The 24,070-nt window shown below is 42.6% G+C and overlaps 1 protein-coding gene across 3 annotated transcripts; it reads left to right on the top strand.

Moving 5' to 3' along the window:
- The first annotated feature begins 284 nt into the window (after positions 1–284).
- Positions 285–23,192, top strand: LOC137369014 (proteinase-activated receptor 1-like). Of its 3 annotated transcripts, XM_068029495.1 has the most exons (3): positions 285–433; positions 15,738–15,866; positions 19,217–23,192. In XM_068029495.1, the coding sequence occupies exons 2-3, from the start codon at positions 15,863–15,865 to the stop codon at positions 20,401–20,403; spliced, it is 1,191 nt and encodes a 396-aa protein (XP_067885596.1). In that variant the 5' UTR covers positions 285–433; positions 15,738–15,862; the 3' UTR covers positions 20,404–23,192. The 3 variants fall into 3 exon arrangements, with proteins under 3 accessions (XP_067885596.1, XP_067885594.1, XP_067885595.1); XM_068029493.1 differs by lacking the exon at positions 15,738–15,866 and having other exon boundaries at positions 285–524; XM_068029494.1 differs by lacking the exons at positions 285–433; positions 15,738–15,866 and adding an exon at positions 12,560–12,652.
- Positions 23,193–24,070: the final 878 nt, after the last annotated feature.

Raw genomic sequence — 24,070 nt, 5'->3', positions numbered from 1 at the left:
ATTGCTTTACAGAGAGGCAGCATGGACTCCCTGGGCCGAATGGTCTCATGTGCCATAATGACTCTTTCAAAACCTTGGAATGCCACAAAGAATTTTGCATCCATTGAAGTTCTTTGAAGTGTAGTCCCTGTTGGAATGTAGCAATATAATAAAGAAAGAAAATATGCATTTGTGTTCTGTTTCTTTCGGGATATAATAGTGGGATGGTTAACTTGAGCTGGCACATTCCCTTTAAGAACACCCCCAAACACCTACACAATCAGCCCTGCCCCGGAAGTTCCGGAGTCGAACAGCGGAACGCAGGAAAGGCGAACTCGTCTGCTAAAACTTCTGAAACGGAAATAGGAACTGATCTTACTGAGAGGGGAGACCCGAGGAAGGGGCTCGGAAACAGCTACTTCCAACCGGAGCCGGATTGGAATTGTGGTGCATGGTACGGCGGCTCCTTTAACTCAGGATGGGCTGGAAAGTTCAGTTTGTGTTGTGGGTCGCGCTGCTTCCCGCGATCTCAGCTTCCAAAGCTGGTAAGAAATTGGTCTGGGGAGAAGTGGGGGGTGGTGGGGGAGAAGGGATGGGAGGAGGGGGTGAGGATGAGCTAGGGCGTATCTGGGATTTCACCACACTAAGTGTGGTAAAAAGACCCAGGATCATAGTAGCAGCAGTAGGTAGATGTGCCCAACAGTTTACATAGGATATACTCCAGCCAGTAGATCTCAGCTGGAAGCAGAGTGCTGGGATTTAGTATCCCACCCTTGACATTTTCTGCAGTGTAAAATTTCACAAGGAACAAAATTGGCAGTTTATCCCAACACCAGAGTCCCACTTCATTTAACATGAGCAAGTTCAAAGGAACTGTACTTTCTATTTGCTTTTTATCTATACCGTACATTTGTGGTGTGCGATGCCATTTTAAAGATAAGATTCATTTAAAAATGTTTTTTTTTAAGTGCAGTAACCTCGTGCAACTTCTCATTCATTTCTCTGTAAAACAATTTACAGGAAAGGCCAGTTAGAAATGCAAAGGCAATCATGATAATTTACTAATCCAAACTAGAGAGCAGGCAACCCTTTAACAATTGTCACGATACACCATTTCGACATTACTACGTAAATACCACATTAGTCTCGGATGAATCCTGAGAAGTCTGGGAGAGCAAACAATACTGCAGGTCAGACACAGAGGACCTCGGGGAGGTTACAGGAAACCTGCTGGAAGTAACCGAGTAGCTACCAGATAAAGTGGGTAGGAGAGAGTGCCATCATAAGGAGAGGCCACTGCGACTGAAACTCGGCACTGTTTTGGAGTGGGATGAGAGGGCTGTGGTAAACAGGACTAGCCCACATAGTAGGCAGAGAAAGTGACGAGAAAGCTGAATAGAGCTAACCAACAAAGGGATAGCACACTCAAAGGACTACCAAAAGAAGATCTTTTTACATCAAACAGGGTGGAAAGATGGACACCATACCCTCACAAAGTTTGCTAATTTATGGGAAAGGCAAAAACTACTTCATGATGTTTTAGATCACTATCTGCAGTTGTTTTTTCCAGATGGAAACGGTTAGCACAGCATTCCTGAACTGAGGTCCCATTCAGTGTTATAACTTGGACTCTTCGCTATCACCTTTACTTTTAGTTAATGGCTTTATGAGTTTCCATAAATAGCCCAAATCTTTTATAAACCGAGACAATTCTTTATTCTTTGCTGTGCCTAGTTAGCACAGTCCCGGTCAAACAATTACCACTTAATTGGGGTAAATTATTTACTGGAGAGTACATGGGATCCAGCAGATTCTCCCATCATCTTAGAAAGCAGAAAAATACTATACAGCTTGTCTGCTGTGTATGGGCAAAAGCTGCTGTTGAGATTTTTGTTTGATAAAATCATTCAGATGCAGAAGGATAAAATCAAAGAATCATAGGAATTTTAAAAAGTTGTGTATTATTGCAGCATCTTTGACTTCCCTGGGATGAACCAAATATTTTACAGCCAAGTGTAGTCACTGTTGACAAAGTTGTATCATTGTAAGTGGCATTGAGAGCCGTGTGGATGGAAGCGTAAAATTATAGAGATATTAATAGGTTAAGTGAATGGGCAAAACTGTGGGAAATGGATTTCAATATAGGCAGTGTGAAGCCTTGCACTTTGGACCTAAAATGGATAGATCAGAGTACTTTCTAAATGGTGAAAAGCTAGAAAAAATGGACGTCCAAAGAAACTTCGGGATCCCTGTACGTAGATCATTAAATTGTCATGGACACGTACAGAAAGTAACCAAAAAGGCTAATGGAATGCTAGCTTTTATATCTACAGGACAAGAATACAGGAGCTTAGATGCCATACTACAGCTTTACAAAGCCCTGGTTAGACCACAACTGCAGTACTGCGTTCAGTTCTGGCACACCACACCTTAGAAAGAGTATATTGGCCTTGGAGGGAGTGTGGTGTAGATTTACTAAAATGATACCTGGACTATAAGGTTAATTTATGAGGAAACATTGCGCAAACTTGGGTTGTAGTCCCTGGAATTTAAAAGATTAAGGGGTGATTTGATAAAAGTTTTCAACTTGTTAAGGACAACTGATAGGATAGAAAGAGAGAAACTATTTCTGCTGGTTGGGGAACCTAGTACTTGGCGGGGTGGTGGGCGGGGGTGCATAGTCTAAAAATTAGAGCAAGAGATTTCAGGAGTGAAGTTAGGAAACTGAATTAATTTCAAATCTAAGATTGATAGATTACTGTTAAAGGTATTCAGGGACATGGGGCAAAGGTTGGTATAAGGTCACAGATCAGCCATGATGTCATGGAATGGTGGAACAGGCTCAAGGGACTAAATGGCCTCCTGCTGTTACCTCTATACCAGTAAGATTCCACAACAACAAGAAGATAAATGCCCTGTTAATCTGTTTTGGTGGTGTTGTTTGAGAGGTGAGTATTATTCAGGACATTGCAGAATTTCCATGCTGTTCCCTGAATAGCACTGTGAAATGTTTTACGTTCACATGGACGGACAGTTAAAGCCTTTGTTTTACATTTTATCTGAAAGATGGCAACCCTGACAATACAGCTCTCTCTCAGTGCTACACTAAAGTAACATAGATTATTTGCACAAATCTTGGAATGGGCCGTGAGAAATCGTCTGACAAGAATGCTACCTGTTCCGATCAGGTGAGAAGGGGTCAAAGGGCTCCCCTTCTTTTCCCTCTCCTTGTTTGACCACAACAGGTTTATTTCTTTTTTAAAGTGGCTATGCTTGCCAATTCAGTGAGTGTTTAACTATTTATGTGCTATGATCAAAAAAGAGCCAATTGGACACATTTTCTTGAGTTTAACAAAGAAAGATATTAGCTTTATTATACTTAAACCAATCTAAGTAAAATAATAACATCACTCCAACTTTCACACACACGTATACACACACACACACAAATAAGTTACAGAGTGCAGCAGGCTGGATCGGTTGGATTAGAGTCTGGAGCAGTAAAAAGGGATATACAGTCTGTAGGGTTTGGTGACTCAGCTGGCTTCTGGCTGGACTTGGTGGTCCTGAGGCTTCCGGCTTGCAGATGTGGCCAGCTGATCCTTTGTTCCCTTCGCCGTCAGGCCAGACTACCTGAAGGTGCTGGGGATATGGTTCGGAAGGGCCGGGGCATGTGCCAAAACCTGGAAGGAGCGAGTAGCCAGGGTACACCATAAACTGAGCAGGAATCTCTCTCCATTGTGGGTAAGAACCTGGTCATCAGCTGCGAGGTGCTCACGTTGTTGTTGTATGTGGCGCAGGTCTGACCCATACCTGACTCCTGTGCCATGGCGGTCACCCGAGCTATTTTCCGCTTTATCTGGAGATCCAAAATGGACCGTGTCCGTGGGGACACGATGTTCAAACCTCTGGATAATTTCTGGAAAAATGTACCCAACGTCGCCCTCATCCTGATGACCATCTTCGTGTGCGACTGCATCAAGCTGTGTGTAGACCTCCAGTACACAAACACCAAGTGTCACTACGTGCTGAGGTTCTATCTGTCCCCGGTGTTGCGAATGATGGGTCACATTGTGCTCCATCCAGTTGGACCTTGCCATACCACCTATCCTTCGTGGAAAAGTTTCTGCGGAAAAACACCTTTGACCACCAATCCATCAGGCAGTGGTCTACACAGAATGTCCTCAAGGCCCTACTGGAAAAGGAGATGATGGATCCTGTCGGATGATTCCCCGAGCAGACTGCCAAAGTCATTTGGCAGAATGCCTCATCACCAGAACTTTCAAACATGCACCAAGACATAGCTCAGCTGGTGATGAGAAGGGCCCTCCCCATCAGATCCTTCCTGCACGTCCTGAATCTCTCCCCCTCAGCACGCTGCCCTTGCATTGGCTGTGGTGGGGAAGAGACCGTTGCCCACCTCCTTCTGGAATGTGTCTTTGCAAATCACGTGTAGAAAGAGATGCAGTGGTTTTTGTCAAGGTTCATCCCAAGCAGCTCTGTAACATAGGAGTCTGTGCTCTATGGGCTGTTCCGAGGGACGCACACCGAGATAAACTTCAACTCGGTGAAAATACACTCTTTGGCCTGCCCGAAACTTGCTGGTCTTCCAGTGCAAAGAGTTGTCCATGACCGAGTGTCGCAGACTGGCACATTCCAAGGTCCAGGATTGCGTGCTGAGGGACACACTAAAGCTTGAGGCAGCCTCTGCAAAGGCTCAATGGGGAAAGACCACTATGTAAGGTCCTCCCGCCATAGTGAACTGAGGGGCTGGACCCATGGGAAACCCCTTGGGCTGTATACACCAAATATGGGTTTACTGTAAAATGTACATGGCATGTAAAATGGAATGGAAGGGTTGTGAGGCAGCTCACTCCTGTATTGAAGAAAACTGATTTCCTTTGCACTTTTTGGAATGTCAACTTGGTGCTGTCTTGTAATGTATTTTTTACATATTTTTATGAATAAAATATATTTTTGGGGGAAAAAGCGGCCAGCTGATTTGGGGTTTTACTGGAGACAGCGATGCAGATGATTTCCCTCACGGGGTCTCTGTCTGTAGCAGCGATAGCCTAGGTGATTGTGGCCAGCAAGCAGGTTTCGAAGCATGTAAGGTGGACTGGAGAGAGAGGAGGGACCCCAGTTGAGTCTTCTCTTGTCAGTGTCTAGTTGCTTGTCTCGGTTGCTGCAGAGAAAACACCAGTTTAAACACACAGATGGTGGGCCTGTCACATGACTGTCACCCAGTGATTCAACATGATGGCTCAGTGTGTATTCCCTCTTACAACTTAATCAATTCTAGTCTAGAAATCCCCTTCTCGCAACCAGGGTCCCATTGCTCCAGTGATTAGTTTTGAGTGGTTCGTCTCCACTAATTTAATGTCCAAAGTGATTGCCTTAATGTCTTGTTCATGGGAGCAAGACAGGTAGTTCATTCAAAATTCCCCAGGTCATTGTTCTGGAGGGAATGGGCAGACAACTCGTCTCCACTCGCATTGGAATGTAGGGTATCGCAATGCAAATTGTGGTGGCCATCTTAGCTGCCAGTAGTTATCTTTTATCTGTTCCTTTTTTCCCTTTTAAAAATTTAATTCAGCTTTCCAGCTGGTAGATTAAAAAATGATCATTCTGCATAGCACATTTTCGTGACATGCCACTTAGCTAATTTAATACAAACAGCACAGAATGAAGCCATTGAGCTCATTGTGCCTGTGCACGTCAACTGGAGCTATCCACGCTAATCCCACTTCCCTGTCTTTTCCCCATATCTTTTCATATTCCTTTTCAAATAATTTTCTAATTCCATTTCATTCATCCTGCAATAGATGGATAAACCATAATTCTCTTAACATATGACCATCACAGACACTCCCTATAAATCATACATTTACGTGAAAATGTTTTGGGAGTGATTATTCATCATGTGGAAGTTGCCTGTTGATGATTGCCATGGTATGTTGCAGAGTTGCATGCTCATGCAAGTTTCATTTGTGGCTGGCAAGAAACTAATCGGTACAACATTCAAACTTACACATTATGCAACTTGGGTTGACAGTTGTGGGTTCAAATATCAATCCAGAGATTTGAACACAAAATCTAGGCTGACACTCCAGTGCTCTACTCTCAGAGGTGCTATCTTTTGAATGAGGCATTAAACCAAGGCTTCATACACCGTCTCACCGTCTCTTACGTGGACGTAAAAGATCCCATGGCACTATTATGATGAAGTTATCCCTGGTGTCCTGACCAATATTTATCCCTCAACCAACACCTTAAAACAGATGATCATTATCACATTGCTATTTGTTATGCACAAATTGGCTGCCGTGTTTCCTAAATTACAATAGTGATTATACTTCAAAAGTACTTCATTGGCTGTAAAAGCACTTTGGGACATCCTGAGGTCACAAAAGGTATTATCGAACTGTTAGTCTTTCTTTTCTTTTCTGTTAAATAATGCAGCATCTACGGTCGGGATGTAGAGTCATTTATAGCACAGAAGGAGGCCATTCGGCCCATTGAGTTCACGCCGGCTCTCCACGAAGCTATCCAGTCAGTCCCACTCCCTTACTCGATCCCTGTAGCCCTGCAGGTTCATTTCCTCGAAGAGGCCATCCAATTTCCTTTTGAAGTCATTTGTTGAACCATAACCATGAGGAGATATTTGAGATACTGTGACTTTTGTCACTAGAACAAAGTAGATTAAGTGAAAATTTAATAGAAGTTTATAAAATTATGAAAGATTTTAAGGTGAATAGAGAAATGATATTTCCATTGTTTGGGCGGTCAGCAATGAAGAACCATCAATTTAAAATGATCACTAAGAAAGTAAGGGGACAGGTTAGGAGGAATTTCTTTCTCCAGGCAGTTATTAGAATACAGAATGCTTTGTCACAGGAAGCAGTTGGGGGTAGAGACCATTGCATCTTTCAAAAGATGGGCAGATAAATATTGGAAGCGGAAGATAATTTTTTATTCTCCTTTATTACGAGAGGAATTGAAAATAAAAGTAAGGATGTTATGCTTCAGTTATACAGGGCATTGGTGAGACTACATCTCAAATACTGTGCACAGTTTTGGTCTCCTTATTTAAGGAAGGATGTAAATGCGTTGAAGTCTGTTCAGAGGAGGTTTACTAGATTGATACCTGGAATGAGCGGGTTGTCTTATGAGGAAAGGTTGGACAGACTGGGCTTGTTTTCACTGGTGTTTAGAAGTGACGGGAGACTTGATTGAAGTATATAAGATTCTGAGGGGTCTTGACAGGGTGAATGTGGAAAGAATGTTTCCTCTTGTGGGTGAGTCCAGAACTAGGGGCACAGTTTTAAAATTAGGGGTCGCCCTTTTAGGACCGAGATGAGTAGAAATGTTTTTTCTCAGAGGGTTGTGCGACTTTGGAATCCTCTGCCTCAGAAGGTGGTGGAGGCAGGGTCATTGAATATTTTTAAGGCGGAGGTAGATAGATGCTTGTTAGGCAAGGGAATCAAAGGTTATCGGGGGTAGATGGGAGTGTGGAATTCTAGACACAAACATATCAACCATGATCTTATTGAATGGTGGAGCAGGCTCGAGGGGCCAAATGGTCTACTTCTGCACCTAAATTGTATGTTTGTCTGTACCTACATATGTAATACAGGGCTACAGGAAGAGAGTGGAACAGTGGTATTAGTTTTGAATTGCTGTAGCTGAGTTATTAGAGGTCACTTTCAAGAACTGAACCGAAATTATTTAACAAACTAGGAGAGAACGTAACTTTTAAAATAAGATATAAATAGACAGTTACTAAAAATATTAGGGATAAGGAAAAAAGTGGGAAAGTTAACTAAAATTAAGCATTACAAAAGAAAAAAAAAAAGAAAAATGAGAGTAGAATTTACAAACCTATGCTCTCCATGTGGGGCTCGCTCAACAGGAGCACATACCGAGAATTCAGACGCAAAGTTTAGCGGATTATCCACTTATTCATTTTCAGTTTGTGAAGTCATCAAATGTGGATTTCACAGATATGTTCATAACAGTGAAGGCATTAAACGGCTTTAGAAAGATAGGGGAAGTAATGTGATGGAAATGTATGATTTTTTTTTTAAATTACATATCAGGAAGTATTCAGAGCAGAAAGTTTATAGTATTGTTCCTGAGACCAAATGTTCCAGGGGATAAAAAAATGCACTGGTTGAATATGGAAGACTAAAATGACTAAAAGTGAAATTTCCAATTCACATTTGGAAATTTCACAAATTGAAAATGAATCAGCAGATAATCTGATTTTCTTTTCTATTTCATACTCCAGCCATCATTGTTGCCAAAATAAGGTACATGGTGGGGCTGATTTCCTGCTGCCTTGTTTTTGATGGAAAACAGGATGATAGGAAAAGGCAAATTTTAAAAAAGGAAATCCAACCACCAGCCACTCAACGCCCACCTGAATCGATTTTTGAGTGTGACTCAAAATGAGAGTCTACTGCTCCCACCTAAAATAGTGGCAAGTCCTGTGTAAATATTCAAATCCACTCACTGTAGGATACCAAAGCAAATTCCGTGGACCATGGGTGGGGTGTGCACCACATATGCCCTGCTTATTGGTCCCTGGCATAGAGCAGCCTAACCAGTGGTTTGTAAAGGGACTGTTGCAGTTTGCTGCAAAAAATGGGAGCAAAATAAATTCTTTCATTTTTGTGAGGCTTGGAGGAGCAGGGGTTTGGCAGCTCGCCACCTACATGCTAATAAGGCCAAGTATCAAGATGCTTTGAGCCTCTTGCTGCTGCAGTGGGATGGGCCGTGCGAACCTCACATTGGCCGCCCACCCAGTATCTGCAACAAACCTAAGTTGGCCCTGGCTTCTTATAAATGAGAAGTTTGTATCTGCGTTTGGTAATACAGCAACATGCAGCAGCCACAGTCAACTGTGGCAAGGGAAGCTGTATTGTGAATTTCACCCTTTTACTTGCTGGGTAGTGCAAAAAGATTTTAAGAAATTCTATTGAGGTAATAATGAAGAAGGTGCAGAATTGCCAGTCTAGCACAAGCTCCAGCCTGGATAGTGATTGTTAATTCTGTAGCCAGAGGTGGCGGCATAGTGTTGTACATGTGGGAGGGTGACTCCGAAAACCTTGAAACCTCATGGCAGCAGGTCAAACATGGGCAAGGAAATCTGCTGATTACTACCTACCGCCTTCCCTCAGCTGATGATTTAGTACTCCTCCATGTTGAAAACCACTTGGAACAATCACTGAGGGTAGAAAAGGCACAGAATGTATTCTGGGTGCAGGTCATCAATATCCATCACCAAGAGTGGCTCGGTAGCACCACTCTGACCGAACTGGCCGAGTCCTGAAGGACATAGCTCCCAGACTGGTCCTGCAGCAGGTGGTGAGAGAACCAACATGAGGCAAAACCTACTTGACCTTGTCCTCACTCATCTACTTGACAATATTGGTAAGAGTGACCACCACATAGTCTTTGTGGAGATGAAATCCCACATTCACACTAAGGAAACCCTTCATTCATCATGTTAGTACCACTAAACTCAATTGGATAGATTTAGAACAGGCAAAATAGCTCAATGCTGGGCATCTATCAGCAGCAGCAGAGTTGTATTCCACCACAATCTGTAACCTCATGGCCCGGCATGTCCCTCACTCTGCCATTACTATCCAAGGAAGGGGACCAAGCCTTGCTCAATGAGGAGTGCAGGAGAGCATGCTAGGAGTAGCGCCAGGTATACTTAAAATTGAGGTGCCAACCTGATGAGGTCACAACACAAGACTACATACATGCCAAACAACTGAAACATCATGCTACAGACAGAACTAAGCAATGCCACAACCAACAAATCAGATCAAATCTCTGCAGTCCTGCCACATCCAGTTGTGAATGGTGGTGGACAATTAAACAACTAACTGGAGGAGGAGATTCCTTGAATATCCCCATCCTCAATGATGGCGGAGTCCAGCACATCAGTGCAAAAGACAAGGCTGACGCATTTGCAACCATCTTGATCAATCTTGGCCTCCTCCTGAGGTCCTCAGCATCACAGATGCCAGACTTCAGCCAACTCAATTCACTCCACATGATATCAAGAACAACTGAGTACACTGGATGCAGAAAAATGTGAGAGTGACTGCTCTTGACATCAAGACAGCATTTGACAGACAATGACATCAAGCAGCCCTAGCAAAATTGAAGTCAATAGGAATTGGGGGGAAACTCTCCACTCATTTGAGTCATACCTGGCACAAAGAAAGATGGTTGTGGTTGTTGGAGGCCAATCGTCTCAGCTCCAGGACATCACTGCAGGAGTTCCTCAGGGGTAGTGTCCTAGGCCCAACCATCTTCAGCTGCTTCATCAATGACCTTCCTTCAATCATAAGTAGGAATGTTCAATGATAATTGCACAGGGTTCATGTTCATTCATGACTCCTCAGATAATGATGCAGTCCATGCCCTCGTGCAGCAAGACCTGGACAACATTCAGGCTTGGGCTGATAAGTGGCAAGTAACATTCACACCACACAAGTTCCAGGCAACGACCATTTCCAACAAAAGAGAATCCAAACACCTCGCATTGAATTTTAATTGTGAAACTGGCATCAACATCCAGGGGATTGTAATATAATGTGGTATCCTGGAATTTGGGTTGTTATTGGGTTAATATGCTAAACATACTGTGTACCTCATCACAAGAAGTGTTGAAATACCATGCATGTGGATCCCTCGTGTACAGTCTTAGAAGGTATAAGCTATAGCAGTAAGACGTATTTCAATAAAGCCCCTGTTTCTTTTAACCCGTCTGACTCTTTAGATATTCTGTATGACACTAACAGTACGCAGAATATCATATGGAGACAACAGTGAAAAATCCCTACCTTTCCCAGAAAGCTTCGAAAAGGTTGCAGGCCCAAATCAAGCCAAAGCATGGCCGAAGTGGGTATTGAATATTTGCCAGGTATCGCACCGCATTGGGTCTCGCGATGAAGCCAGGCTGTGAGCAGGTCAATATGCTGTTGCATGCGATGGGGGACTGAGCAGATGATATTCTTGTCATGCAAAGTATCGATGAGGAGAAAGCCGCATGCAAATAAGTAATCTAAGCACTCGATACATATTTTAATTTGTGAAAGAATATTATTGTTGAGCGGGCTAAACTTGACCAATGTACCCAACGTCAAGGGGAAAGCATTGATGCATTTATAAACAACCTACACAAGCTTGTAGAAGACTGTGTGAGATTGGCGGCTTGAAGGATGAACTGATCAGAGTCAGAATTGTTGTTGGACTGTTTGATGATGCCTTGTTTGACCACTTGCCGTGAAGAGATTATCTAAACTTAGCAAAGGCAATCCAACGGAGCAGACAAGTGGAGGTCAGGAAACAGAATCGATCCATGGTCCGAGGTGACAGGGAGAGTCCAGTTGCGAGGGCAGCCGACTCAGTTGAGTTTGTTAAATATAAGAAAGGGAAAGCTGGTGGTTAAAAGCAAGGGAGACAGGAGGAGCGTCTATCGGCAGCCCAAGCTAACTGCAGTAGGTGTGGCTGAGGGAGACACGGGCAGGAAAACTGTCCCACCAAAGAAGCCGAATGCCATTTGTGTGCGAAGATGGGTCACTTCCAGGCGGTGTGCTGTAGCAAAGAGCCAGCACAGAATAAACATAAAGGGAAACCTTTTAAAAGGGGGAAAGATCCATGACGTAGAGGATATCCACGATGTTGAAGTACCTTTCCTTGGAGAGATCCAGGAACCAAGCGGAAGTTGCTGGAGTGCAGAGATCCTTGTAGGGGGAAACAAGACGCACTTTATGTTAGACACTGAAACAGCAGTTTTGGTTCTTTTTGATGCTGAACCGTGCTTAGAGAGGGGCATTCTTCAGCCATCAGGCAAAAAATTATATGGGCCGGGAGGGATAGAATTCAAAGTCTTAGGAGAACTGAAGGCAACCCTCCAATATCGGGAAAAATAAATCACTGAAACACTGTATGTGATTCAAAATCAGAGTTGTTCACTTTTGAGCAGGAAAACTTGTACCAATTTGCATCTGATTTGCAGAATAGAGGAACTGGAAAGCTGAGATCAGCGCAGAAACTTGAGCTGAATTCCCTCAGCTGTTCACAGGACTAGGGAAGCTGAAGACAGCATACGGCTAGAAGCGAAGCCAGTGTGCCTGTTTACACCCAGAAAAGTCCCTCACCCACTGTTGCCAAAGATAAAGAAAGAAATCGACTCTATAGTGAAGCAAGGAGTTATTTCGCCTGTGACAGAGCCTACAAGCTGGTACTCAGGGACGGTACCAGTACCAAAACCAAATGGATCTATTAGAATTTGCATTGATCTTATACAGCTGAACAAAGCAGTTGAACGCAAAGTCCATCCTATGTCATCTGAAGACAAGAGCTTGGCTAAATTGGGGAAGAGTTCAATCTTCAGGAAGCTAGATAAAATAGTGTTTTTTGGCAAGTATCCTTCAATGAAGAGTCTTAAGTTGCTCACAACCTTCATTACTCCATTTGGAAGGTTTTGTTTCAACAGACTACCCTCTGGTATCACATCCAGTGCCTGAAATTTTCCAGAGGACAATGTCAAGCATTCTAGAAGGACTGGTTGGAGTGGTCTGTCATATGGATGATGCCCTAATTCATGGATCCACTCAGACAGCAAGACTTGCACTCAATAACAAATGTGAGTTCTACCAGCTGACTACCAAGTTTCTTGGACATATTGTAGATGGATGTGGTGTAAGAGTTGATCCACAGCAGACAAGAGCAAGCAAGAAGTTTGCAGCTGCTAGAAATGTGAAGGAGCTACAGAGATTCATAGGGATGGTAAACCAAGTTGGAAAGTTTCTGCCCAGCCTAGCTGTAGTCAATGAGTAACTATGTCAACTGTTGGGTACAGCTCCAACAACACTCAAAAAAAACTCAACACCATCCAGGACAAAGAGCCTACTTGATTGGCACCCCATGCACAAACATTCACTCCCTCCACCATTGACGCACAGTGGCAGCAGTGTGTATCATCTACAAGATGCATTGCAGCAACGCACCAAGGCTCCTTTAGACAGCACCTTCCAAACCCATGACCCCTACCAACTAGAAGGACAAAGGCAGCAAATGCATGGGAACACCACCACCTCCAAGTTCCCTTCTAAGTTACACACCATCCTGACTTGGAACTATATTGCCTTTCCTTCACTGTCGCTGGGTCAAAATCCTGGAACTCCCTTCCTAACAGCACTGTGGGTGTATCTACCTCACATGGACTGCAGCGGTTCAAGAAGGCAGCTCACCACCACCTTCTCAAGGGCGATTAGGGATGGGCAATAAATGGTGGCCTAGCCAGCGACGCCCACATCCCATGAATTAATTTTTTTTTAAAGTACAATACATGGTGCTGGGAGGAAGCACAACAGAGATCTTTTGAGAGAATAAAAGAGATGCTGATATCACCTGATGGTTTCGCTCACTAAGACCCAGAGTTCCCCATGATCATTGCTGCAAATGCATCTTCTACAGGACTGGGAGCTGTACTCTTTCAGGTATGGACAGATGGAAAGCGCAGACCAGTTTACTACGCATCCTGTTCACTGACAAAGATGGAACAGAAATATGCAGTGATGGAGAAAGAAGCATTAGTAGCTACTTGGGCATGTGTAAAGTTGCAGATTATGTTCTTGGTCTTCACTTCAAGATGGAGACAGACCACAAACCTTTGGTAACTCTCTTAAATTCAAAAGAGTTAGCAAAAATGCCTCCATGAGTATGATGATTCAGACTGAGAATGATGTGGTTTGATGTAAAGACAGAGTATGTTCTAGGAAAGCAGCGGATCACAGCAGATGCTTTGTCTCATATCCCAGTTGCAAGAACTGAACAAGGTGACTTATCCTTTGTTGAAGAGATAAAAACCTTTGCATCGGCAACAACCACAACTCTACCAGCAACAACTCAGCGACTGAAGGAAATCAGAAATGCACAGAAATCTGATGAAGCATGTGCACAGGTCAGAGAGTACTGCATCAAAGGATGGCCAGCATACATGCCACAAATCCTATTCTCACACAGTACTCTGAACAGAGAGGACATCTCTGTGTCATTGATGATTTACTCATCTATGATGAGAGAGTGGTCATTCCGAGAGTTCTGAGACTCGATATATTACTGTTACAACCAGGTGAGAAAGAGGTCTAGGGTTCCTCTCAGCTTTCATCTGGTCTTAGTGTAACAGGGTTTAATTTTAAATACACCGTGTTTTTATCTCCCCCTTGGTGAATCCTTGTTCACCGCTTTCCAATTATAAGGCAAAGAAACCAGCACAGACAGGCTTTCTCAGGTTTAAAAAAGAAAAGTTGAAACTTATTAAACTTAAACTCTAATTCGGTTAACGCCTACGGATACACGACGTGCCCATGCTAGCATGCATACACGATACATACATGCAGATAGGGACAGAAAAAGCAGAAGAAAAATAAAGTGGAAAAGTTTGAGGCAATCTCTGAAGAGGGTTTTTTGTTACTGTGTTTCGAGCTCATTGTAGAGTCCTTGATTGTAGATAGATCTTGCTTTTCGTTGGGGCCCAGTATAATTCTTAAAACTTGTTCACTGTAGGAGACTTTTCTCTCTTGGGGTTCATGTGTCTTGAGTGGGTTTTGGAGTTCTGTGAGAAAGAGATGGGAGCAGAAAGGAGAGGCTGTGGCGAGCCAGCCTGGAAAGGTCTTTTCAGTCCAGGAGCAAACAGCTTTCTGCTTTCTCTCAGTTCAAAACTGTACAATTCAGAAACCCCCAGGTTGCCAAGCAGGTAGGTCATGTGACTAATTGATCTGACCATGTCTTGGCTCTGTGTATTGTGTGTGACTACAAACACTGTCTGTTAATATGCAAAAATGTCTTTCCAGCCAGGGGTGCAGTGGCTAGCACCGTAGCCTCACAGCTCCAGAGACCCGGGTTCGATTCTGGGTACTGCCTGTGCGGAGTTTGCAAGTTCTCCCTGTGACCGCGTGGGTTTTCGCCGGGTGCTCTGGTTTCCTCCCACAGCCAAAGACTTGCAGGTTGATAGGTAAATTGCCCATTATAAATTGCCCCTAGTATAGGTCAGTGGTAGGGGAATTGTGGGGATGTGGTAGGAATATGGGATTTATGTAGGATTAGTATAAATGGGTGGTTGATGGTCGGCAGAGACTCGGTGGGCCGAAGGGCCTGTTTCAGTGTTGTATCTCTAAATAAAAAAAAAAGTTTTAAAAAACCCTTGTAACTGGCCTTCTCTTCTTCCCAGCAACAATTTGAAATTTAATATCCTTGTGGAAAAATTAATATGCCTCATTGTCGGCAGGTGGGGGCCTGTATGATACTACAAAGATTGCACCAAGGATATTTTGGAATCACAAAATGTCGAGCCAGAGCAAGATATTCTGTTTGATGGCCAAGTCTATCAAAATCACTAGAAGAGATGATATCAAGATGTATTACTTGTGCTATTAATCGTCAAGAGATAAGACAACCGTTGAGGTCACCTCCCTTTCCGTCAAGACCATGGGAACGTCTTGGAATGGACTGTTTTGAACATAGAGGTCAAATGTTCTTCATTGTGGTAGATGGATAGAAGGCAAGCAACTGCAGGGTCACAGTTCTGAAGCAGTAATTACATTGTTGAAGGAGGTATTTGCAACACATGAAATCGCAGACCTTGTAATCTCAGACAATGGATTGCAGTTTGCCAATGAATACTTTAAAGAGTTCATGGTATTGTATGGATTTGTTCATACCACCAGCTCACCAAGATACCCACAAGCCGACGGTGAAGCTGAAAGAGGAATGCATGCAATGAAAGTATGGTTAAAGAAGAATGATGAAGTCCAACTTGCACTTCTGAGCTATCGTTCAACTGCACTCCAAAATGGGTTAGTGCCATGTGAACTCTCTCTCACACTCACACTCACACACACACACACACACACTTATGTCACATGTACAAGTTGATGACTTGGACAAAGTGAGGGAGAAAGAGGATAGAGATTGTTTCAGCCAGATGTGGAACTATGACAAATATCACAAGGCACAAAACCTACCAGACATTCTACTAGGAGTACCAGTTTGGATCCGAGACCAAAATTGTTACGGAGAAGTGGTTGAACAGACACTACATCCACAGTCCTACCTTATCCAAACAGAGCATTGGTGAGAAGGAAGAGACGTGCATTGGTGGCCATACAAAAGCAGCCTCCTTTCCTGGGGAATCAATTATCTACAAAATCTAATGGACCAGAGATGCTGCATTCATCCACCAATCCAGATGACAACCTGAATGATGAACCTGAATCGTCTACCAATTCCACTCTTGCACAGTAGTCAGAGAGGCCACTCAGAGGACTCAAAACCTCAATCCCCTTCAAAGGGGAAGAGGACTAGATATGGTAGACTTGTAAAATTGCCGCGGCAATTGTCCATGTAGAAATGGAAGTCAGAGATTTGGGGGGGAGATGTAGTATAATGTGGTATACTGGACATTGGGTTGTTATTGGGTTAATAGGCTAATCATGCTGTGTACCTCATCACAGGAAGTGATGTAACACAATGTGTATCCCTCCTGTACAGTCTTGGAAGATGTAAGCCATGCAGTAAGATATGTTTCAATAAAGCTCCTGTTTCCTTTAACCCCTCTGACTCTTTAGATATTCTGTTTGGACTAACAGTACGCAGAATAATACAGGGGTTACTATTGACCAGAAACTTAACTGGACCAGCCACATAAATTCTTTGGCTACAAGAGCAGGTCAGAGGCTGAGTATTCTTTGGTGAGTAACTCACCTCCTGACTCCGCAAAGCCTTTCCACCATCTACAAGGCACAACTCAGGCATGTGTTTGAATATTAGGAGCAGTATGTACCAACTACAAGATGCCAAGACTTCTTTGACAGCACTTCCCAAACCCGTCACCTTGATCACCTAGAAAATCAAGAGCAGCGGGCACATGGAAACACCTCCAAGTTCCTCTCCAAGTCACACACCATCTGACTTGGAAATATATCGCTGTTCCTTTATCGTCGCTGGGTCAAAATCCTGGAACTCCCTATCTAACAGCACTGTGGGTGCACTTACACCACAAGGATTGCTGCAGTTCAAGAAGGCATAAGAAACAGGAGCAGGAGTAGGCCATTCGGCCCCTCGAGCCTGCTCTGCCATTCAATGAGATCATGGCTCACTGCCACTTTCTCAAAGGCAATAAGGGATGATCCGTAAATGCTGGCTTAGCCAGCAAGCTCCCCACTCCCCACATCCCATGAATGAACAAAACAAAATTGAGCTTTCATGCTGAAGCATTGGAGGGGATGAAATTGGTCTTGGGTGGTAGCACAAAACGGATGGCAGCATCAGCAGTATCTATTGTACCCAACCTGATTTTCTTTTCCATTGACTTCAGTGGGAAAGAAAATCAGGCAGGATATAAACTGGGTATTGATTTGCTACTACCTCGGACTAATTCCACCGTATTTTGTTGATGTGCCTTACCAATGAGGAGCATCACTTGCCGACTGCACTTATTAGGAAAACACAAGTCTTCTGCCCACAATTTTCCACCCATTCATTTTAATGAGCTTATGGGAAAGAATGATTTTATATTACAAGATCGCATGCTAGATTGATGTAGAGAGGGGAAGAACATGCACGCATTTCTGCATATTTGGCACTTAAGCACCAGACAGGTTGGAGGCTCATGAAATGTGCTTGAATACCTACTCTCCTCCTCTTCCAGATATGGTAGCAGTATTCATATCCTGGACAAACCTAAATTTTACATAATTTGCACACAGCAATCAACAATGAGATAATTTCTCTGTTATTCTTTCTTGGTGGTGTTGATGAGGGATGAATGTGGCCCAGGACTGAAAGAACTTCCCTGCTCCTCTTTTGAATAGTTCCATAGTATCTTTTCTGTCTACCTAAACAGGCAGATGGAGCCTCAATTTAACATCTCAAAGCAAAAGACAGCAGTCCAATACTCCCTTATTACTGCATTAGCATGTCGGCCTGGATTATATGCTCAAGTTTCTGGAGCAGGACTTGAACTATGGCACAGGGGGTGGCACAGTGGCGCAGTGGTTAGCACCGCAGCCTCACGGCTCCAGCGACCTGGGTTCAGTTCTGGGTACTGCCTGTGCAGAGTTTGCAAGTTCTCCCTGTGACCGCGTGGGTTTCCGTCGGGTGCTCCAATTTCCTCCCATAGCCAAAGACTTGCAGGTTGATGGGTAGATTGGCCATTGTAAATTGCCATAGTGTAGGTAGGTGGTAGGAGAATGGTGGGGATGTGGTAGGGAATATGGGGATTAATGTAGGATTAGTATAAATGGGTGGTTGTTGGTCAGCACAAACTCAGTGGGCTGAAGGGCCTGTTTCAGTGCTGTATCTCTCTATGACCCTATGAACCCATGACACTCTTTCTGACTCAGAGGTGAGAGTCAACACTTGCCGCTGACCCAAACTGCCACTCATGCATTTCTGTAGCCATATAAGAGGTTATTACACAAGATTTGGGCTCATGAAATTGGAGGCAATATATTATCATAGACTGAGGGTTGGTTGCCAGGCAGAAAATGGAGAGTAGGAATAAATGGGTCATTTTCGGGATGACCGGGTGTAACAAATGGAGTGCCGCAAAGATCAGTGCTTGGGCTATTTACAAACTATATCAATAACTTAGATGAGTGTCTTATTTTCTAAGTTTGCTGACAATACAAAGCTAGGTGGGAAAGTACGTTGGGAGGAGCATGCAAAGAGATATAGGCCAGTTCAGTGATTGGGCAAGAAGGTGGCAGACGGAGTATAAAGTGGGAAATTATCTACTTTGGTCGGAAGAATGTAAAGGCAAAATATTTTTAAAAGGTGAGAGACTAGTAAATGTTGGGATTCAGAGGGATTTGTGGTCCTTGTACACAATCACAGGAAGTTGACATTCAGATATAGCAAGCAATTAGGAAAAGTTTCTTCTGTCAGGGGTTTGTGGACCTTAGGAATTCTTCACCCCAAAGGTCTGCGGATGCTCAGTCGATCAGTATCACTATAACTGAGAACAATAGATTTTGGGGCACTAAGAAAACAAAGAAAGTGAAGTTGATGTAAAAGTTCATCCATGATCTTATTGAATGGTGGAACAGGTTCAAGGGGCCGTATGGCCTACATCTGGTCCTATATCTTTTGCTTATGACATTGAGTGATAAGAAGATATTAATTACATATTTATTTTGTTTTTCAGATAGGAACTTAAGGTGTAAAATCAAATCTATAGGCAAAAGCTTTGCTGGTAACACTCAAGTTTGTAACAATGAAACTGGGATTCAGCCGCAGCAGAACATATCTGGAGCTTCTTCGAGTCGTGGATTTAATGAAAAAGACTCCTCGCAGCACTTGCAGAAATACAAAATGGCTGGCGTGACAGTTTCTGATACAGCAAGACATTACCTAACGGGTTTATGGACGACTTTAGTGATTCCTTTTGTTTACACCATTGTTTTTACTGCAAGTTTGCCTCTTAACTTCCTGGCAATCTTAATATTCCTCTTTAAAATGGGATTGAGAAAGCCGGCTATAATTTACATGATGAATTTGGCAGCAGCAGATTTGCTATTTGTGCTGATACTTCCTCTGAAGATCACTTACCATTTTTCTGGTAATGACTGGGAATTTGGCTCTTTCCTGTGCCGGTTGGTTACTGGTGGTTTTTATGCTTATATGTACTGTTCAGTGCTGCTGATGATGTGTATAAGTGTTGACCGATTTCTTGCTGTGGTTTATCCAATACGATCTGCCTCCTGGAGGACCCAGGGACGTGCGGTTGTACTTTGCCTTGTTGTGTGGATTGTAGCTTTTGGTGGTGCTACACCACTTTTCCTTACTGAGCAAACAGTGTATGTCACTGACCTGAACATAACAACCTGCCATGACGTGCTACCCCTGTCTACACTACAAAGTTATTCCATCTACTATTTTCCCACATTGTGTATTCTGTACTTTGTAATTCCCCTGCTTGTGATGTTTGTTTGTTATATATGTATTATCTCAACCCTTCATTCGGCAAATCAGACAAACCAGTGTGGAAAGAGACGGGCTTTTTTTCTAGCTATTATTGTGCTTTCTGTGTTTATTGTTTGTTTTGCACCAACTAATATCATTTTGCTCATACACTATCTTCATTTTCATTATGCAGCAAGTGACTCTCTCTACTTCGTCTATATGCTGTGTGTGTGCATAGGCAGTGTGAGCTGTTGTCTCGACCCTTTAATTTATTATTATGTCTCATCAGTGTTCCAGAGTAAGTTACATCATCTCCTTTATCCTATGGAGGTTGCTGGTAGTCAAAAAAAAGAGTCGAACAAGGAATTAGGAACTTCCACTCCCAATTATTGCATCGACAAAAAGTTGCTACCATACACTGATGTATAAGTTCTATTTTTTTTTTGATCATGTTATAAAGCACAACAGATTTCCTCCAGTTAGGGATAGCATTAGCCAGCTAGCAGAAATCAAATTAGTGTGTGTTGTTCTTCATACTCTTTCACTGTGTCTGTGCACAAAGCTTTACTGGTACCTCTGATCAAACCTTATCTTCTATGTTCTATGAGGACTGTAACAAATTACAGGAGGACATTAGTAAACTTGCAGAATGGGCAAATAATTGGCAAATTAAGTTCAACACATAAATCTGAGGTATATTTTGGTAGGAAGAATAGGGAGGTCACTTATTACTTGGAAGATGCAACCAGTCTAAGTGGGGTAGAGGAACAAAGGGAGCTCTGAGTACAAATATACCAATCCTATGTAATCCTATGAGCCAGTGGTCTGCTTTGCTACCATATGTCAATTGGTTGCACTTTTGCCTCAGAATCACACGATTGAGAGTTCAAGCCCTACTCCAGCGTCCTGAGCACATAACATAGGCTTACAGTCCAGTACAGAACTGAGGGAGTGCTGCCTTGTCGGAGGTATCGTCTTTTGGATGAGACATTAAACTGAGGCCACATCTGCTCCCTCAGGTGGTTGCAAAAGATCAAAGAACAGGGAAGTTCTTCCCAGTGATCTGGCCAATATTTATCCCTCAACCAACATCACTTAAACAGGTTCTCTGGTCATTCCGGGATACTAATGACATTAAAGAATATGGGGATAGCGTGGGAAAGTGGCGTTGAGGTCCCGACATTACAACAGTTAAACTTCAAAAGTGCTTGATTGGTTGTAAAGCACTTTGGGACATCCTGAGGTCGTGAAATTTGCTACATAAATGCAAGTTTTTTTCTTTATATTTATTTCTGTTTAAAGGAAACGAATTTCCTGACTAAGCTTTGTGGTGCTAGAGCAAGTATTTGAGCAGTTTGTAATTTTGTTGACGTTGTGCCATCTTTGATCAAAGTGAGAACCTGTATTTATAAAGCATCTTGTCCTGCCTCTATGAAACATCCCAAATATTGTCACTTATGAAGAAATAAAGAACTTGCATTTATATAGCACCTTTAGTAACATCAGAGTGTCCCAATATGCTTTACAGTCATTGAAGTCATTGAAGGGCGGCGCAGTGGCTAGCACCACAGCCTCACAGCTCCAGGGACCTGGGTTCAATTCTGGGTACTGCCTGTGTGGAGTTTGCAAGTTCTCCCTGTGACCGCATGGGTTTTCGCCGGGTGCTCGGGTTTCCTCCCACAGCCAAAGACTTGCAGGTGATAGGTAAATTGGCCATTGTAAATTGCCCCTAGTGTAGGTAGGTGGAAGGGAATATGGGATTACTGTAGGGTTAGTATAAATGGGTGGTTCTTGGTCGGCACAGACTCGGTGGGCCAAAGTGCCTGTCTCAGTGCTGTATCTCTAAATAAAAAAAAATAAATAATTTTACTGTTCTTCTAACAATATCTAATCGTGTTTTAACCCTGTCAGTTTAGGTTTCACCTGTGTGTTGTAAGTTCAGACCACAGTGTCAACGGTAATTCAATTGCTGTTGTTATCAGCATTTTAACTATTGAACTGCAAGTATGCCACAAGTAGTAACCCACAGACTGGACCAGATTAAATCTCTGTCTAAGAACAGAGGAAGTGCAACCACAGTCACATTTTCATTTAATACTGGTTTAACATCACTGGTCAAATAAATTCCATCCTGTTGCATGTCCTTAACCTACTTTCCTTGTAAGTTTGTGATTCATACGGGTCATAATTCACTCGTCAATTTCATAAGCTGTAAAAGTAATCAACTTTAAATAATGATAAGGATAAATCTTTTTTTCATTGTCATAAGGCTATTACATCAAACTTACTCGGAATCCACTAAGAACACCTTTGTACCTGCTGTTGAACCCATTAAGTGTCATTTACAAAGGCTCTCCATGTAATATGTAAAACAGATAGCAGCCTGTCAAGAGAAGTATGTTGTGCAGTGCCACAAAGCAGTGACAATGCAAATCCAAAGGCTGAGAATTCTGTTGTACCAAAATCTCCCACAGTTTATGAAAAGCGAAAAATGACACGTCTCCTGTAATGAGAAAATAAACTTTTGGATTTAAGACTGATTTGGAGACATAGAAGAATTTCCTATTTTATGTATTATTATTTATATTTCTTGATTGTTATCTTGGCATAAGTTAAAATTTAACAATAAAACATTTTGGTAGATATGATAAATTGAACAAAGTATGGCAATGAAGATTTTGTACCTTTGTACCACTGTCTCAATAATATAGTTAAAATTTGTCCAGTATATCTCTGATACTGCAAAATATGTGACTTGTTCTGATGACAGCTCATCGACCTGACATGTTTTTCACTCTGTAAATGCTTCCTGACCTTGCGAGTATTTCCAACTTCTTCACATCTGCAGTATTTCACTTTTGTATTTGTGATTTGTTGCTTGAAAAATATTTGTCCATATTGTACAGGTATAGTTCATAAACAGATCATATTAAATGAATTCAGGTTTAAGTTCATTCTGAATTGGAGATGTAGGCATGTTTGTTTATTTACATGAGATGTAAAATCCCTCCAGATGAAATTCAGCACTGTTGTATCTATGCTTCCATAAATAATCATTACAACAGTGTCTACACCTCTAAAGTACTTCAGTGGCTGCAAAGTGAGGTCATGAATGATGTTATGTAAATGCTTTAATCATGAATAAATTTAAAAGAATACTGTAACTATGCTGTAACACCAATGTTTCATCAATATGTTTACAATTAAAGAAAATATGCAAAGCAGTAGATCTTGGGGATTATATTGTGAATCCTGGGCCTTATTCCATTAGGAGACTCTGTCAGTTTGTCAGCTTCAGTGCCTCTGAATGTGCTGCAGAGCAGGGCCAGTTCTTAGTGGTTCTTTTGACCCTGATGCTAATTTGGATGTGGTAGGAAATGGATTCTCGATGTCAGAAAAATTCAGACTCCTTTTGATGTATAAAGAGATCAAAGTTTTTACCCTGAATGAACAAGATTATTTCAGACAGTGTGAGAAAATAGCTACGGGGTTGAAAGTAAACATATTTGAGGTTTTGCACTGACATCATGGATGATTACTATTTCTTTGCCCCAAAGAATTACAAGGAAAATTTTTATCATTGACATTTCTAAGAAACTAAGGGAGCGATTGTCCACAGATACTTTAGGCACTAATGAGTCTTTGAGGTGGCCAAGATGGGGTCTTCAGCTGCAACATCTGGTTAGCCTGTCTTTAGCGCAAGACACCATCTTGGGAAAAGACTTAAGCATGCTCGAGGAATGCCCCACCCACCCACCCCATGAATCATTAAGGCTCTGATGACCAATTAAAGTTGCTCCTGATGCTCAGTAAAGAGGCTGCAAGCCATCTTGCAGGCTTATAATTAATGACATCTCCGAACAGCAATCAGTTGAACAGGAGTAAAGAAGTTGTTCGTAAGGATTGTGAGTGCTATTTACGGCCATGCTCAACTTTCACTGTTCTCTTGCTGCTGGAGATTGATTAACCACACTGCGTTTGAAGAGGACTTTTGATACCTGTGGCATTTTGTCAAGACTTCAACAACACTCTTTCAACATTTATTTCGCAAATTCTCTGAGGTCTTCACCAAAAGAGAGTGAGTGCTGCTGGATGA

Source organism: Heterodontus francisci, chromosome 4 (genome assembly GCF_036365525.1).
Source record: "Heterodontus francisci isolate sHetFra1 chromosome 4, sHetFra1.hap1, whole genome shotgun sequence".
NCBI classification, from domain to species: domain Eukaryota; kingdom Metazoa; phylum Chordata; class Chondrichthyes; order Heterodontiformes; family Heterodontidae; genus Heterodontus; species Heterodontus francisci.
Note: the sequence above shows the minus strand (reverse complement) of the source record. Positions and strands in the feature narration are given on the sequence as shown.

Bases quoted from the DNA above. Each gene is read 5' to 3' on its own strand.
- LOC137369014 (XM_068029493.1), top strand. From the start codon at position 458: ATGGGCTGGAAAGTTCAGTTTGTGTTGTGGGTCGCGCTGCTTCCCGCG. The intron at 525-19,216 runs GTAAGAAATTGG...TTTGTTTTTCAG, and splicing joins GATCTCAGCTTCCAAAGCTG to ATAGGAACTTAAGGTGTAAA.